The 16153-nt window shown below is 57.1% G+C and overlaps 2 protein-coding genes and 1 long non-coding RNA gene across 8 annotated transcripts; 1 reads left to right on the forward strand and 2 right to left on the reverse strand.

Moving 5' to 3' along the window:
* Positions 1-512: 512 nt before the first annotated feature.
* Positions 513-9438, reverse strand: FRS3 (fibroblast growth factor receptor substrate 3). 2 transcript variants are annotated; one of them, XM_004267616.4, is made up of 7 exons: positions 9242-9438; positions 7479-7622; positions 6366-6454; positions 5275-5461; positions 3097-3258; positions 2106-2263; positions 513-1823 (listed from the first exon to the last, which is right to left on the reverse strand). In XM_004267616.4, the coding sequence occupies exons 3-7, from the start codon at positions 6429-6431 to the stop codon at positions 909-911; spliced, it is 1488 nt and encodes a 495-aa protein (XP_004267664.1). In that variant the 5' UTR covers positions 6432-6454; positions 7479-7622; positions 9242-9438; the 3' UTR covers positions 513-908. The 2 variants fall into 2 exon arrangements, with proteins under 2 accessions (XP_004267664.1, XP_033279935.1); XM_033424044.2 differs by lacking the exon at positions 7479-7622.
* Positions 9439-9776: 338 nt separating this feature from the next.
* On the forward strand, positions 9777-15849 carry PRICKLE4 (prickle planar cell polarity protein 4). 5 transcript variants are annotated; one of them, XM_004267615.4, is made up of 7 exons: positions 9777-10159; positions 11252-12281; positions 12794-12901; positions 13600-13737; positions 14031-14234; positions 14799-15003; positions 15476-15849. In XM_004267615.4, the coding sequence occupies exons 2-7, from the start codon at positions 12111-12113 to the stop codon at positions 15847-15849; spliced, it is 1200 nt and encodes a 399-aa protein (XP_004267663.2). In that variant the 5' UTR covers positions 9777-10159; positions 11252-12110. The 5 variants fall into 5 exon arrangements, with proteins under 5 accessions (XP_004267663.2, XP_049572074.1, XP_049572073.1 ...); XM_049716117.1 differs by having other exon boundaries at positions 9778-10258; positions 11252-12284; XM_049716116.1 differs by having other exon boundaries at positions 9778-10159; positions 11252-12284.
* LOC117200604 (uncharacterized) lies at positions 13182-15287 on the reverse strand. Its single transcript, XR_004482217.2, has 2 exons — positions 15183-15287; positions 13182-14742 (listed from the first exon to the last, which is right to left on the reverse strand). It is a non-coding gene; the product is annotated as an uncharacterized LOC117200604 (long non-coding RNA).
* Positions 15850-16153: the final 304 nt, after the last annotated feature.

The following is a 16153-nucleotide window of genomic DNA, read 5'->3' on the forward strand; positions in this document are numbered from 1 at the left end:
TTTATTAAAGCCCTGTTTAAAGGTTCTAATCTTGACCTTGCCATGTTGACGGTGCCGAAAGAGGATCCAGGGCCCACCTTTGGACCAACGTGGTACAGGAGAGCAGTTAAGTACCCAATGGGACCCACCTGGGGGCAGAAGGGAGACTCAGTGAGGGAGTCCAGAGGCGAATCTGGTGTAGGGCCCCCCCACCCAATTTCCCCCACACATCGCCAACCTCAGAGAGTCAGGGTTTTATCTCATCAGGGTAGCCTTCCTTACAGCTCCCCTTTCTGCCTCTAGGACTCTAGCTGTCCTGTCACTTTACCTTGACAGAGCAGCCTCCCCTGGCAACTTTCAGTCTGGGCCGCAGCTTCTCAGAGGAGAAAAAGAAATGGTCATGACTTGTCACAAAAACCACAGTCACCCCAAATTTCCCAGAGTGAAACCCCTACCTCTGTCAGGCCTCCCCGACTCCCACCCCAGCACCATGCCAGGAAAGATTCCCTAAGAATTCGACATCATCCACCAAGTCAGAATTTAAAAATAATTATATTAATAATAAATATGTTAAATTACATTTAAAACAATAAATAGAAAAATAAACTGATAAATAAAATCAACAGGTACAAAATGTTTCCAAATTTCAACCAAAAAAACACACAGACGACAGACGAGACAGATGACATAACGAGAGGGTGCGAAATGCAATCACGGGGCCCTTCACAGTTTACGTCGCGGCTCCCTCCTCACCTGGTCACCCTCTTCTGTCCCCCGACTCGGAGAGGAGACCGGGAGACTCAGTGGCTGATACCTTTGGGGACTCCGGCCAGTGCAGGCCCTTCTGCGAAGCAACCCCAACCCCGGGCGTGCGGGTTCGGAGCACAGGAGCGGGAGGCGGAGGCTGCCAGGCGGGTGGAGGGACGTCCCTACAGAGGCAGGTCGGTGCTGTTGTGCCGGGTTTTCCTGGCTGTGCCGTCGTCGCGGGGCAGAGCCCTCTGCAGGTTGGACATGGCCACGGTCTTTTTGAGGTCAATCACAGCATAGGAGTCTGAGCTGCGGGCAGGGTGCGTGGTGGGCACAGGGGCTCGGGGGGCTGAGGGGTTCTGGGACCCCTTGGGGCGGTCTCCACCCCAGCCCTTCAGCTCCACCTGGATGTAGTTGAGCTGCCTGGGGGGCTCGGGGCCCGGCCGGCGGAAATCAAAGTTGAAGACCCTCGGGGAGCCTCGGTGGCGGGTCAGCGGCACAGGAAAGCTGCCGTGGCTGCGGAGGGCAGCCCGGGTGCTGGTGGGCTTCTGCAGTGGGGTCTCGTCCTCCTCGCCTTCAGGGAAGCCGTTGGAGGAGGGTGTAAGCCCGTCCCTCGAGTCCCCGTCATCCCCGGCCTCCTCCCCCAGCTGCTGGGCCTGGCTCTCCCACACGGGGGGCAGGGAGGGCAGGTTCTCGTAGTGCAGCAGCGCGGCCCGGCGCTGGGCGAGGCCATTCCAGCCCGGCTCCTCCGGGCTCAGTCTCCAGCCTGCCCCCAGCCGCAGCCCCCCACTGACGTTCTCGTAGGTGCACTTGGGCCGGGCTGGGCACTCGGAAGGGCCCTCGTTGTTATTGTCGTGGTGGAGCGGGTGATGCAGGCTGGGGCAGAGGCCTTGGCACTTGGTCATGTGCCGCCGAGCCGGGGTGGGGCCCAACACGAACTTCACTTGGCCCGGCTGCAGGAACACCTGCGGGTCCCGCTGTTCGGGGCCCCGGGCCTGCGGGGCAAGGGGCGCCCGGCCCTCAGGCAGGGGCTGCAGGCAGTGCCGGCTCCTGCGGCGCTCATCCTCACTGGCTGGCGTGTTGACGTAGGTGTGGGACTGGGGGGAAAGAGTCCAAGGGCAGGAGGGTCCGAGGGCAGAGAGGAAGGAAAGAACAGGGGACAGGGTGAGAGAAGAGAAGCACAGGGAGAAGGAGCTGCAGTCTCCTCCTCTTCCTTGTCCTCCTAGCCTTCCAGGGAAGCTGCCTCCCTTTCTTGGGACAGGAAGGGACTCTATCAACTTTCTTCCCTCTCGCGATCCTCACTGGGAGGAGATGCCATATTTCCCGACCCCCAGCCCCACCCAGACCCACAGGAAGACGCCGGGCAGCCACGTGCTCACCTGCTCATCGGGAGCAATGAGGGCATGGGTGGCCTCCTCCCCAAACGAGGGGTGTTGCAGGCTGCTTGTCGAGGGGCGCCGGGGCACTGAGAATCGCAGACCCTCTCCCGGGCAGCCAGGGAAGCCATTGGAGAAGCTGGAGACGGTGTAGCCTAGAGCTGGGCACACAGGAGACAAGGGGGTCCTTAAACCACCTGGCAACTACCTGCAACCGTGTGTGTGGCATCCTGGGACTCCTCCAAGTGGAGGGGAGACACTCCCAAGGCCCCCAGGGGGTCAGCCCCGCTGAACTGGCAGTCCCCCATTATCTTCACCTTGTATCTGTTCTCCAAACCCTGCCCTTTCCCTCACAGCTCCGCTTGAACCCCACTTCCCCATCACAGCCTTATCTGAAACACTTAAGGCACACCTTGTCGTCACTGGACCGACCCTTCACCTCATTCCAGCTCTGCCACTGAGCTCCAGGGAAGCCCCTCGAAATCAAGGACCGTGTTCCTATTTCTTCTGTCCCCCACGGGCCAGCCGATGGAGTGCCAGACACGGAGCAGGTGCTCAGTGTGATTCAGTGAATGAACAAGCAGAAATTGTGGGAACCTCTCCAGACAGCCGTGGGCAGAGGTGCCTGCATAAGCCGTCAGGAAAGGTATATGCGTATGATCCAGTAGCCAGAAGGAAGGAAGCAAAACAGCTCCAGACTGCCGTTTCCATGGAAACCCAATGTCTTCCTGTCTGTTCCCCGACCATCCATCAATACAAGGCCCTGGACTCCCCAGCCTCCGCTTGAGTCACCTGACTGGCCCAGGCCAGGACTTATCCATCCCTAGGAGTCGTCGGATGATGGATGGCGGTCCTGGAAGCCTGGCTCACCCAGCCATCCCCTCGCCTGCCTGCCTGACTCACGCCTACAAGACTGGTGCTTCCTGGGGCTATGCTCGTGCGTGCATGTGCGTGTGCACTGGGGTGCTGAGGCGGTGGGGGGGGGTCTCCTCACCACTGGGAGGCTGGGGGGCCCGAGGGAGGTCGAGCTCAGCCGGGTGGCTGTTGCGGGTGATGATGACTGGCTCTTCCATCACATTGATGCTGTTGCACTGCATCAGATCCTGGAGGAGATTGAAGATTTCCTCGGCCCGGGAACACTTAAATGCAAATATCCCTGAAGAAGGAGAGGAAGAAATGAGGCTCCTCTGACCCTGTGTCCTAAAGGGAAGGACTAGAGAGGCTGAACAGATGCACAGAGCTCAGGACAAGTCCCTGACCTCCAGTCCCAGGCCTGCAGAGGGGTGGGAGAGGCCCTCACACTGGGCATTCTCCCCAGCACCCTCCAAAGTCTAAGAGCCACAGGAGGAGCTGGCCCCAGGCCCCCGCGGCCCACCCTAACACACTCTATCCATTACCACCATCTTAAGATCTAATACTTCAGCTACATTCCTCCGAGGTTAAATCCTTTTCATAAGGATGTGTGTGCACCAGGGTGAAGGGAAGCGAAGTAAAAAATCAAAGCAGAAGGGACAGTGTCAGATGAGTGACCACTCCACCTCACATGCTGCCCCCATCTTCCTCTGCCTGCTGCCCCTTACTCCCCAGAAAAATGAGCTCCGCCAGTGCACCAGCCCTCAGCTCTGTGCCCAACAGCCTCTAAGCTCTTTGAGGGTGGGAGGGTCTGTCCTCTTCACTGCTTATTCACTGCATACTTAGTCCAGTGCCAGGCCAGAGAGTGACTGTCTACTGTGTATAGGCCCCTGGCCTTATGGAGCTTGAAGTCTGGTGCAGAAAGGAAGGGTGGGCTGACTAGCTAAAGGACAAACATGGCAAGGCAACCATGTGGCTCCTCCATGCAGCCAGCCTTACAGCCCCTCAAACTCTAAGGCAGCAACTCACGGTCCTGGCACAGCAGGACTGGGCTGAGCACACACGACTCCGGGGATCCAAAGATGCTCTTGGGGTGTTGGGCCGGCCTGGGATTCTGCACTCCCCCTGTGTAACAGTGGGACCCAGGACTCAGGGGAAGCCACTTGGGATGTACATGGGCATGTTCCAAACAAAGACAAACTAGGTTGGGGTATGAGGTCTGCAGGAATGGGATTAGAAGAATAGAAAGGAGGGGAAGGAATAGGGCTATTCTTTCCTCATTCTATTCTATTTATTATAGCTCATTCCAAGATATGTCAAGAGCTTAGAAAAGGTTAGGAAAGCCTGGAGTTTTAGAAGAACCCTGTGTCAGGGCCTAGGGAGCTCTTCTGGGATCTCCAGTGTGGATTAATCACCACCGGGAGCAGAGAGGCCCCTTCCTCCCCTCTCTCTGCTCAGCCAGCGTTAACTGCTTCTGCCTCATGAGTTCCAAAGGTAAGGTGCACAGAGGGGAGGGCTCCCCCAGCCAGTACAACCTCAGAGACACACTGTTGTGTTGGTGGCCTCATCAGAGGAGCTTGCTCATTCCATCCCTGCAGTCACACCTCCACACTGCATTGAACACCATCCCTTGTGGGATTCCTTCTAGCAGAGCTTAGGCCTGTGTCCTCAGAGAAGGCCCAGACCATGTGACCCCTTCAAAGAGCCCCGGCTGGCCCCAGCCTTGACTTCATGGAGCAACCCACCCGTCCCTGACCTCTGGCTGCAGGGAGAAAGGGGAAGAAGGCAGAATACATCACACTGCATCACCCACAAGGGACAGGAGACAAAGATTAACCTCGTGAGGGTTACTCTGTATACCATGGACCTCCCCAAATCTATCATTCCCACGCCACACAGCCCCAAGGCAGCCAGAGCTCTTGCCTGACCTTTCATTATACACAGGAACCAGGGTATATGACTTGGGGCTCAGTTTGTTCCTACTTAGGGGGCAAGAGGGACCCTGAAACTAGAGTAAGAGAGGGAGGAGGAATCGCTTGCTTTCCCAGGTCTGGGAGCACTGGCTCCTTCCCATGGGCTGTGCAACAAATGACCTCACAGAGCCACCCAGGCCGGAGTTGCAATGATCGAAGACAAAAAGCACTGGCCTGGGAGTCCACTTAGTTCTGTGTGCTCTTGGCCACAATCCTTCCCTTCTCTGGGCAACACCTGCCAAGTGGACAGACTTCCCCACTGTCCCTCAAGCTACGACTTCCAGCCCCAATACCTGTCCCAGGCGCACAAGCCCCCATCCCAGCGTGAGGCAGGGGCTGGTACTCACCCTGGCCAGTCTGACACCGGCGGCCACTCTCAAAAGAGAAGAGGTTGGAGTCGTAGCCATAGCGCCGCAGGCAGAGGTAAGGCCAGCGGACAGCCTCGCGCCGATGCAGGTGCAGCACCAGCTCGCTCTGCGTCAGCTCCATCACTCCGGAGCCCAGCTCCACCCCCTCATCATCCACATTCGTCACCTGGCAGGGGCAGGGGACAGAAGGGTTAATGGGTGAGTCCAACAAGTGTGTCCAGGTCCGTGAGCCACTGGGAATGCCACACGATTACCGGGACACGGATGAAGCGGTGCCACTGACCCACTACAGTTCCCTAGGCCTTAGTTTTGTCATTTGGGCAGTGAGGGGAGGGGTGGCTAGTCGACCCCCAAGGTCAGATGGTTAGACGTGCAAAGTTAGATGACCCCAAATGGTCCATGACCCCAAATGGTCCAGATGTTAATGGGAGAAGAGGTTCTATTGTAAGTTCAAAATCTTAAGACCCTGGGAGAGTCAAACCCAAGCAGAACAAATATAAAGGCCTCCACCACCTCCCCAACTGCAGGACCTTGCTGAGGGTTCCCTCTCCTGGTGAGCAGGAGAAACCTGGGCCTCAAGATGCCGAGGTGGGGAGGGGGCGCCCCCTACAGGGAGGTGGAAGGAGCAAGGCGGGGGTGCACACAGGTCCACTGGGCCCGGCCTCAGCTTCCCAAAGCAAACAGCAAACACTAATACTGTGCTTAACATGTGTTAAGCACTGTTTGAAATACTTGACACATGTTAATTCACAAATACAGACTTTTGTTGTTTTCTCCGAAAAGTTATAATGTAAAGTTACAAAGATACACTGACAGGAGTGAACATTCTGAAAGCACAATCTCTGCTACTCTATTGCAGCATTTCTTCATTCTTAGTAATACCAAGAGCCACGAAAAAGGCAGTGGCCTGAGCCCGTTTTCCTTGGTGCTGCTCAGAGGTCCTGAGCTTGCGAAGCCCACAACCTCAGCCAGTCATTTCACCTTCTCTAGGGAGGCTGAACAACTCGACAGCTCGGGCCGAGCCCAGGAGGCCGTGCTGGGAATGTGGGAGAGGAGGGGGCTGTGGGTACCTTGAACTTGCTGGGGTGGTTGTCTGGGATGCTGTCTCTGTTCAGGCAGCTGCAGCAGCTCCCCATGGTGTCAGAGCAGCCGGCCCGCCCTAGGGAAAAACACAAGGGACAGGAAGGTCATCGAGGTCAGCTCCCAAAAGCCCTGCTCTGGGGAACACTGGCCGAACCACCTCGTTTTGATCACCTACTCTGTCTAAGACTCACAGTCCCTCCCTCAAGGAATTCACATTCTCAATCCAGGGCCAGACACACACTGGATAAACATTAATTCAAGTTAGGACATGTTAAGGATTAATGCTGATGGGGGGATGGAGAGAGCTTCATAGGGGCAACTTTTGATCTGGACCTTGAGAAGTATGTAGGATTCTGACTGATGTAATGATAGGGAAGGGCAGCCTGGGCAGCAGGAAAAGCATGGTTAAAAGTAGGGACCCAGATGAAGTGACCTGCATCAGGAGTTGGGTGCCAGCCCAGTGCCCTCCTCCAGATTCAGTGAAGAAACTGTAGTTGGGAGTCCCAGACACTTTGGCCTGGACCCTTCTCCTTGTTCCTCCTTTTCCACCTCACTCCTCCCACATCATCCAAATCCTCTCTTTTCTTTCCTCACCACCATCCCAACATCCACCTCAAATTTATCTTTTTGATGTTCTCTTCAAATGAGATGTTACGTTATGGTCAAGAGATACACTCAGAAGACTGAACATTTAAAACAGAGCACTACTTTGATAACCTTGAGTTGGTATTTCTTCATTAAAAAAAGAAACGCTGGGTTTGCTCCCCTTTGTCCAAAGGGGAGAACAGAGGCCTTAATATCTGGATTGTTCCTCAAGGATGATGGCACTCAAATTAAAGGTCACAACAGTTGGGCCTGTGCCTAGGATGGAGGTGATACCACCAGGCTCCAGTGACCTAAGGGAGCAAGCAAACACATGGGCCGATTCCCAACCAGAAGTTATGGGTTTGCAACTTTCTGCAAGAAATGAATCAGCAGGATTAGATATCCTTTTAGAACGCCTGCTGAAAGTGTAAAGCCTTGAACAATGCTGACTTGCACCCTCTACTCCTCTCAACTTGGAAAACTCCAGAAAAGTGGCTCCTATACGCAGCTCTCACCTCACCCAGGCCATCGGGGAGCTGACCATGGGAGGGGCATGGGGAAGGACCCCCACTTTATTCCCCCTGTTCTTGGTGGGGTGTCATGGCAAGCAGTCTGCAGAGAAGTCACCTGGATCTCCCTGGGACACACCTGGGGCTCACCTAGCATAGGAGACAGAGACCACAGGTTAGTGGAAACCTTCCATTCTCACCCCCAATTGTTAATGAAACTGACTTGCCGTCAGTCCATCCCACCTGGATATCTGTTCCAGCCCTAATGGGATAGAAACACCAATGAAGGAAGTGAGATCAAGAGCAAAGGGACCACAAATTCTAAGCCCCAGAGGCCCTGAGAGGGACAGACTCCCCTCGCATCAGTGACTTTGAAGTCTGAGGCAGCCCAGGACATTTTAAGTCACCTCTAGACCCCACCTGAATCCTGTTAAAACCGATACCAAGATCACCACCTTACCTTTGCTGAGAACTTGAACTCTACAGAGAGCTTTCTCAAAAGGACACTAAGACGTATTAGAAAGAGCAATGGCTTAAGATTCAGGGAACCAGGAGTCTTTTTTATTGCTACTAAGTATCTGGGAGAGTCTGCCAAGTAGATTCTCCATCACCACCCCCAACTCCCACCCCAAGGCCTTAGTTTTGAAGGGAAACATCTGTCAACTGTGGAACTTCTAGCTTCAATAACCTTTAGAGGTAAGTTTGTAGGACAAACATAGCTAAATCAACATTTTCCTCTTCTAGGACAAGCTCCTTCAATCTCACACGTGGAAGCTTGATAGATTTTCTGTTCTCCAAACTCTGCAAGGCCTAACAGTTAACATAAATGCTAACCATCAATCACAATTTCAGGAATCTGAGCCCTACGTGGACAAGTCGACAAGCCAGTACCCTGGAGATCCTTGAAATCCCACCCTCCTGCTCTGGAAAAACAATGTCATTTCCCAGGGCCCCTGGTGCTCTGCATCCTTGGACACTTCCCACGTAAAAGGACCCCTACCCTCTTGGTCTGGCTTACTCTCTGGAAGGGGGCAGCAGGATGAGGAAGGTATGCACAGCCTAAAGGCAGACAGCTGGGTAAATACTGGGGCTTGAGCCACCAACAGGGAGTCTGGGGGTGAAGCCAAGAACTACAGGGTGCAAGATGGGGGAGGGTGCTGCACCTCTTCCTGTCCCCTTCACTTCTCTTTAAGATACCAGGACATATCACGACAGCCCAATGAGGGGGGTTACATCGGGTGGGAGGAGGAGGGGTCGCTGGTCTGAGACAGGTGTGGATTGGGGGTGGGAGTTTGAGGTTATAGGGATTCAAAACGTATGAGAGGGATCAGGGAAATGTGGACAAATTTTTTGGACTTGAGCACGGTGCAAGGAGAATGGGGGGCATGAAGACTCAGAGGAATTTCAGGGCGGTGGAAGCATTTGGGGGCATCCAGGAGAGAATGGTGCTCTGTGAGCGTATCAGGGGAATTTGCAGGAGTGAGGGGTTCTGAGGGCTCCAGGACACATAAAGGTGTGTCCGGGGGCGGGGGTGGGGTGGTTCTGGGGGCTTAGAGACAGATTTAGGTAACAGGCGAATTTCTAGATACCGGGAAGGAATAGGGGAGGTCAGGGCCGCCCGTTGTCTCTGGATCCCCGCCCCCAGGCCCGGGCTTCCACCGCCCGCCCGCCCGCCCGGGGCTTCCTTGGGAGGGAGTGGAGACTGCGGCGCGGCGCGGTGCGGCCTCGGCGGAGCCGCCTCGCCCCCGCCCCGCCGCGCCCCGACTCACATCGCCCCGCGGCCCGGGCGGCGCCGGGCCCCGCTCCCGGGTCCCGCTGCAGCAGCCGCCGCCCGCCCGGAGCTAAGGCCTCCCCGCCCCGTGGCGGCGGGGTCAGAGGTCACCGGTAGCACAGACGAGACGCTGCGGGCGGGCGGACCCGATCGGGGGTGACCGGCGCGCAGCCTAGAAGGTCCCTTTGGAGGACTTTGCAGTAGGGCGCAGGGAGCATGCGCAGACGCCAGAGGGCGCTCAGGGCCAGTGACTGAGAGAGCCTGGCGGGGGCGGGGCGGAGCCTGGGGCGGGGGCGGGGCTAGGGGCGGGTCTGAGGGGGACCAGAGGTAGGACCAAAGGTTTCCACTCCCAGGATCAGAAAATGTACCCGAGCGGCGGGCGGGGCGGGGGAGAAACACGAAAGATTGGGGGAGGAGCCTGAAGGGATGGAAGGAAGAAGGGCAGGACTAGGGACCCCAGACAAGGGGGAGGGAACTAGGTGGGGGTGGGGACACACAGAGAGGGGCGGGGCTAGGAGACCAGAAGGAAGGTCTGGGGGGACCTAAGGGCTCCGAAAGGCGTTCTGTTCCGCGAGTGCTTGAGGACCCGGCATAACGATGGCTCCCGAGGGTCTGCTCCGCGCCCGCCGGGACGCGGTCCCAGTGCTAAGCCCATGGGCACGGAGGCAGTGGAACCTGCACACTTTCCACCCGAGATCCCTCAAATGCTTTCTTTCAGTCGGCAGCTCTAGGCCCCGCCCCCCGTCCGGCTCTACCAGCCCCAGAGGGGCTGGCAGGGCCCGCGGGGGGCGTGGGAGCGGAAAGCGCGCTCCCGGGGCGGGCAGAGGCGGGTATCGAGACCTGAGAGTGGGAACTGGGTGAAGGGCCTGACGGCAGGGTCTGTCCAGAACTGCCCGGACAACAGCGCGCAGCGAGGGTGAGACCCCGGCGGAGTTCCTTCCCTTCCCCTAAACTCCCAGCAGCCAGATTGGGAACCCCAGGTGACTCGGGAGCCACACCGCTTCCCACTTCGGAGGTGGGCCCCACATGCCCAAGAAAAAACTGGGGATCTGTCGAGAGGGCACTTGGCGGGACCAGACACTTCTCTTCTCCTTCTTCCTCTCACTGTCCCGGGAAACCTTCCATCCCTTACACCCTCCCCCTCCCCCGCCACTTCCCAATCCCTAGACTCTGCCCTTCAGGGCAGGGGTGGGTTGGGAAGGTAGAACTCCTGAGACTGGTTACACCTGCGCGGGGGGCGGGGAGGGGGTTCAGTCTTGTCCCTTTTGTAAGGGGGGAGGGGAATTCTGGAAGGAATCCAGCACGTAAGTGGGGTCCAGTGCTAAGTGGACGTGGAGTTATGCCTCCCTGGGGGGATGAGGGTGAAGGGTGAAGACTGATTTCTGAGTGTTGTTCCTGTGTGGGATGACTTCATGCAAACTAGAACTAATCTGGAAGAGGGGTGCAAGTTTCCTCTGGGGACCCAGATACCCTGCTTCGATGCCCACCCCCTCCCCCAAGCATCTCTTGCCTCCTGGAGCCCCAGGGGAAGTGGCTACTCCTGGCCCTGGGTGTGAACAGCCCATCCTGGCTGCCTTCCACAGGAAACCTGATCTGAGGGACAGAACAGGAAGGAAGCAGATGGGTGTGGAGCCAGGAAGCAGGGAAGGGTGGCACAGGGCGGGGCTCCAGGCTGGGAAACACTATAATTGTCACAGTCCAAACTGTGACACAGTCCAAAGCTGGGTCTTATAGAGGCCAGGGATTTGGTGATGCCCTCCTGTGCCCAGCTGCCGTTAGAATCCAGCCCAGCTCTCAAAGGCAACCTCCTCCTCTAAAGCTTCCCTTAGCCTTCTAATGTGACCTCAGGCAAGTTTAACCTGTTTGTTTCAACCGTAAAATGGGATAATAGAAACTACCTCACAGGATTGTTGTGAAGATGGACTATATTATGTAACATGCTGGAAAAGTCCCTGGCACAGGGTAAACATTCTAGAAAAGTTTACTCTGTTTTTTTTTTTCTTCCTAGGGTGCTGTGTATATCTGCCCAGAACCCTGGCCCCATCCTGCCTGGTTTCATCTGTGCCTTACCCAGTAGACTATGAGTTCCTTGAGGGCAGGGCCCATCCCTTTTCTACTTCAGTAGTCACCTCCTATCCCCAAGATACTGTGGCCATACCAGGGCTTGCCCAGAGGAGGGCTGAAGAGATGCACTTAGAATTATCCAATGAAGTTGCCACTAGAGATAGAAGCACAGGATTTTGTCTGTCCTGGAGGAGCTGATAGACTAGATGAGGAGCTGAGAGAGACACAGGGAGCAAAGAGAAACATTAGGTGCTAAATCTTGGGGCACCCACTGTACTTATTTCTGGAGCTCAGGGAAAGGAGAGTTGGTATAGGCTGGATAGGCTGAGAAGGGCCTCCCGGTTAAGTGCTCCTTTCACCCAGCCCAAGCCTACAGTGGGAGAAGAAGGGAGAGGTGAGGAAGTAGGTTCACTGGGTGCTGCTGAGTGCACAGTGAGAAGTGGTGGGAGCTATGGCAGGGGAGGTGGGGAACAAGGGGCCAGTCTACCCAAAGGCTCACCAGAAAGGCAAAATGCCCTCTCCTTCCACTATGGGCCTCCTGTTTCCTCCATCCCAATCTTGGGAGACCCCCGAGTTTGAGCTTCAGAAACTCTGGAGCTGAAAGGTTTGGCCTCAAGCTCTGGCTCTGCCATTTACTAGCTGTGTGACCTTGGGCAGACCATGTACGCCTTCCAAGCCTCAACTGGGCCATCTGTAAAATGGTGATAAGAATACCACCTGATTCACATAGCTGCTGGGAGGACTGAAGGAGATAACGCCCAGAAAGCATTTAGCCTGCCTAGCACACTGTCGTGGCCCAATAAATGGGAGGCGTCTTGTTTTCTGTGCAGACTTTGCCACCAATGTCACTGCTGAACTCTGGCTCGCCCCACCGAGGGGAGAGGCTGACCCCTCCGGAGCCAAATCCACCAGTCAACTCAGACAGCAACCCAGGTCACGTGCCAGAGGAGGACCCTGAGGAAACCTCTGCTCAGGTGGTAGGGGTCCTGCCCTTCCCTCTGAGACCAACATCCCCTCCATCCTTTGGACCTCTTCCCATTTCCACCAAGTGGGAGGTAGTTAGCCTTTGTGCCCAACTTCTTGCAGCCCTTTCTCTTTGCAGGAATCCCTGTCCCTACAGCCCTCTCAGGACACAGGGGTTCAACTTCTTTAAGCTTATCCACCTGAATACATGAATACTCTCCTAGGGGGTCTGTGTTGTCAAAGCAGAACCTAGGGACTTTGCCCCTAAGGAGTGAAAGGGGTGATTTCAAGCATAAGAAGGAAGCTGTTTTGCAGTGTGCCCCCCCTGACCTGCCTCAATCACACCATAAACATGGGAGTGGATCAGTTGTCCTTGTGATCTTGAAGGAGGATCCTCCAACTGGAGGGGGGTGCTTGGATGTTGTTCCAGATTGGTGAAGAGGTGGCAATGAAGAGGGAAGGAAACAAGGGGAAGGAAGGAAAAGCCGAGCTCTGCTTCTCTCCTTTTGCTGCGTTTCCTCAGGATCCTGAAGTCCTGAGCTTGGGGAACCCTGGCCTGGACACCAACCAAGCCCCCAGCTGGCCTGGACTGCGGACCCTCCTGCAGCAGCTCCCTCCGCAGGACAGCGATGTGGGTCTCCCTCTCCCCAGCTTTCCTCTCTCTTGCCTCCCTTTCTTTACTTACCGTGGGAAGAAGTTTGGTCCAAAAGGCAGGGGACACGCATTTAAGGCCTAGCTTTGCCACTAATTGGGGGAAGTCATCCCCCACCCCCAGCCTGAGCTTTCACAACTACATAATGGGTGCAGTAACATCTGCGCTGCCCACCACAATGCTTAGTTGAAGAGCAAATGAGAAAATGGACATGACCAGCTTTTGAAACTGATAATGGAATGTACAAATGTAGAGAGTATGGTGGTTAAGCATTTATTGAGGGCCTCTGTGTGCCCAGTCTAAAGGCTTCCAGTTCAGCTGGGGAGGCGAGGCAGGAGAATATGGAGTAAATAGGGAAAATACAGTGGGAAGTGATATTAAGCTACAGCTCATTGGGAGCCAGGATCTAAATATATGGAGATGGGCTAAGTACTGTAGGGCTGTCAGGACCTGAGCGATCACCATTCCTGGGGTGGGGGGAGTGAGACGGAGGTGGACTTATGCCAGTTCTTTCCCTCCTTCCCTCTCCTCAGTACCCTTCTGTGCTGTTATCTCCTGCACCTCCCTGAGGTTTCACAACCTTCCTTTGACCCAGCAGCTAAACCTCCCCTCTCCAGTCAAACTTCAACCTTGCCTGCTGGGGCTCTCCCGGTCACAGTGGACCTCTGTTTCTGCAGGAGCACTATTGCCTGGCCCCTGGGGAGGAGGAGCTGGCTGAGCTGCGGCTCTTCTGTGCCCAGCGGAGGCGGGAGGCCCTGGGACAGGGGGTGGCCCGCCTAGTACCTCCCAAGCTTGAAGAATGCACCTGTGAAAAGGTATGTAGCACCCTCCCCCCAATATTCCCCTTCCTCCTCTTTGCCCTCTCACTTCTTCAGAAGGGGCTGGCTTCTGGGACTCTGGAGGGGGAAAAGGGGTTTGGGGATTGACAGTTTGGCAAAGCTTAGGAAAAAGGGAAACCAAATTTAGGGGTTCTTCGTGGAGCCTGCAGTGGAGGTGGGCTTGCCAGAATATGGGGAGAACAGTTAGGTTGAGGCTGGGATGGAAGAGCCAGGAGAGAAGGTAGGAGGGTGGTGTGGCCTCTGACCAGCGCAGCACCCGCACCCCGCAGTGCAGGGAGCGGCTGAGGCCAGGGGAGTACGGAGTGTTCACAGCTCGGGCAGGAGAGCAGCGCTGCTGGCACCGGGCTTGCTTTGCCTGCCAGGCCTGTGGCCAGGCCCTGATAAACCTCATCTACTTCTACCACGATGGGCGTCTCTACTGCGGCCGTCATCACGCAGAGCTGCTGCGGCCGCGCTGCCCGGCTTGTGACCAGGTACAGCCTCGAGGGGAGGGGCTGGAGGGGGTCTGCCCAGGGTCCAACGCGGCAGATGCAACGGGACACCTCTTCCAGTACCACGGAGTGGGGAACAGAGAACTAGGAACTTTGTATTCCCTTTGCTCTGACTTGAGCTCTGGGCACCTGGGACTCGTTGCCTTTGTGCCCTCCCTCACCGCAAGCAGAGTCTCCCAAATTTTCTTGGACTGAGAGGATTTCTCCAGAGCGGGAACTCTTAGACAGACGTTCATCTCAGTACGTCGGGTGCCCAGTGCTGGGCCTGCTCCTGCGAGGAACTCCCTCAATGTCCGCACAAGAGGCTGCACGGAACCCTGGGTGGGGCGTCCAGGAGACCCAGGTCGCACTTCTTCAGGCTGTGCCACCTGCTAGCTGGGGGATCCTGGCTAAGCCAATCAGCCCTCCCCGCATCCGAGAGTGGTTGAGTAGATCAAATGGGAATGTCTGTAGACGTGCTTTAGCGTCAACTGGGTATAAGGCGTGGTTACTGGATGAATGAATGAGTGAATGAATGAATGAGCCGTTCCCCTCTCCCTCTCCCAGCTGATCTTCTCCCGCCGCTGCACCGAGGCCGAGGGACGGCGCTGGCACGAGAACCACTTCTGCTGCCAGGACTGCGCCGGGCCCTTGGGCGGGGGACGTTATGCCCTGCTGGGCGGCGGCCCCTGCTGCCCCAGCTGCTTTGAGAGACGCTATTCGGATGCCGGCTCGAGTCCGGCCCCGACAGTGGAAGGCAGGGCGTCCCCGGGTAAGGGAGGAGAAGGTGCAGATCAAAGGGGAAGGGGGCAGCGGCTTGGGCTGGGCTGAGGGGGGGTTCTCCCGGGCTGGGACCCTCGTCCCGGTCCCACGCCGTCCCGCCCCTCCAGCAGCGCCCCCGTCCCCCCCACCGCACCCCCAGACCCGAGACTCGGGGCCCGCAGCTCTCACCGCGCGTCCCTGGCCGGAGCGCTCCGAGGGCCTCCAGAACCCACCCCGCGCCGCGGTTGAGGCTGCGGCGCGGGACTCGCTCCTGGGCTGGGGCCGCGGCCGCCCTCTGCTGGGCGGAGGCGGGGAGGGGCGAGGAGCCGGGAGAGGACTCACCGCGGCGGCGCGCAAGGCCCGGAGGCGGGGCGGGAGGCTGGGCCCCGACTGGGACTGGCTTCTGGCGGCCGCCCCGCCCGGATCTGGGAGAGGGAGACTCCCGGCTCTGAGATGGGCGTTTCTGACCCGGCCCGGAACAGGGGAGGCGGAGATCGGCGGATTTGAAGATGGGCACCGCGCCCCGCGGAATGCCGCGATCATCTCCCGGGCAGCCCTTCTCGCTACTGCTGCCAGCTCCAGTCTGGAAACCCACAGGGGGATGCTTGGCTCCAGCCCGGAGCAGGAGTGTAGAGCTGGGGACCAGGAGGAGACACCCAAAGGGCAAGAGCAGGGATGCCCAGAGACTCCCCTTGATCCCAAGGAGGACGCTTTCTGCCCCACCTGCTCCTCTTCCTCTGAGTCGGAACCCGAAGGCTTTTTCTTAGGCCAGCGCCTTCCCCGGCCCTGGGAGACCCCCGGCAATCTCCGAGCTGGGGACAGCGACACCTCCAGGAAGCATTGCACCATTTGCTAGTGGCGCGGCCCGGAGAAAGGGTGGCTGGGGAGGTAATCTGTACGGTGAGAGAGCAAAACTCTCCTCCCCCTATAAAAATCCTAGACTGAACACCATCAGGGCCCATGGCTGGGAGAGGCGGCGAAATGACAAATTTGGAGTGCTTCCTTTTAGCCCGCGCATTCTATGACTTTTCATGGAGACTCTTGGGGAGCCCCATTCCTTAAAGCTACGCATCCCCTGCTGAGTGAGACCCTACCCCACCCCCACAGGCTAGGCAGCCCCATCCTCAGCATCCTCCTCCTGAGCCAACGAAGTGATCACT

Source organism: Orcinus orca, chromosome 10, assembly GCF_937001465.1.
Source record: "Orcinus orca chromosome 10, mOrcOrc1.1, whole genome shotgun sequence".
Taxonomy (NCBI): Eukaryota; Metazoa; Chordata; class Mammalia; order Artiodactyla; family Delphinidae; genus Orcinus; species Orcinus orca.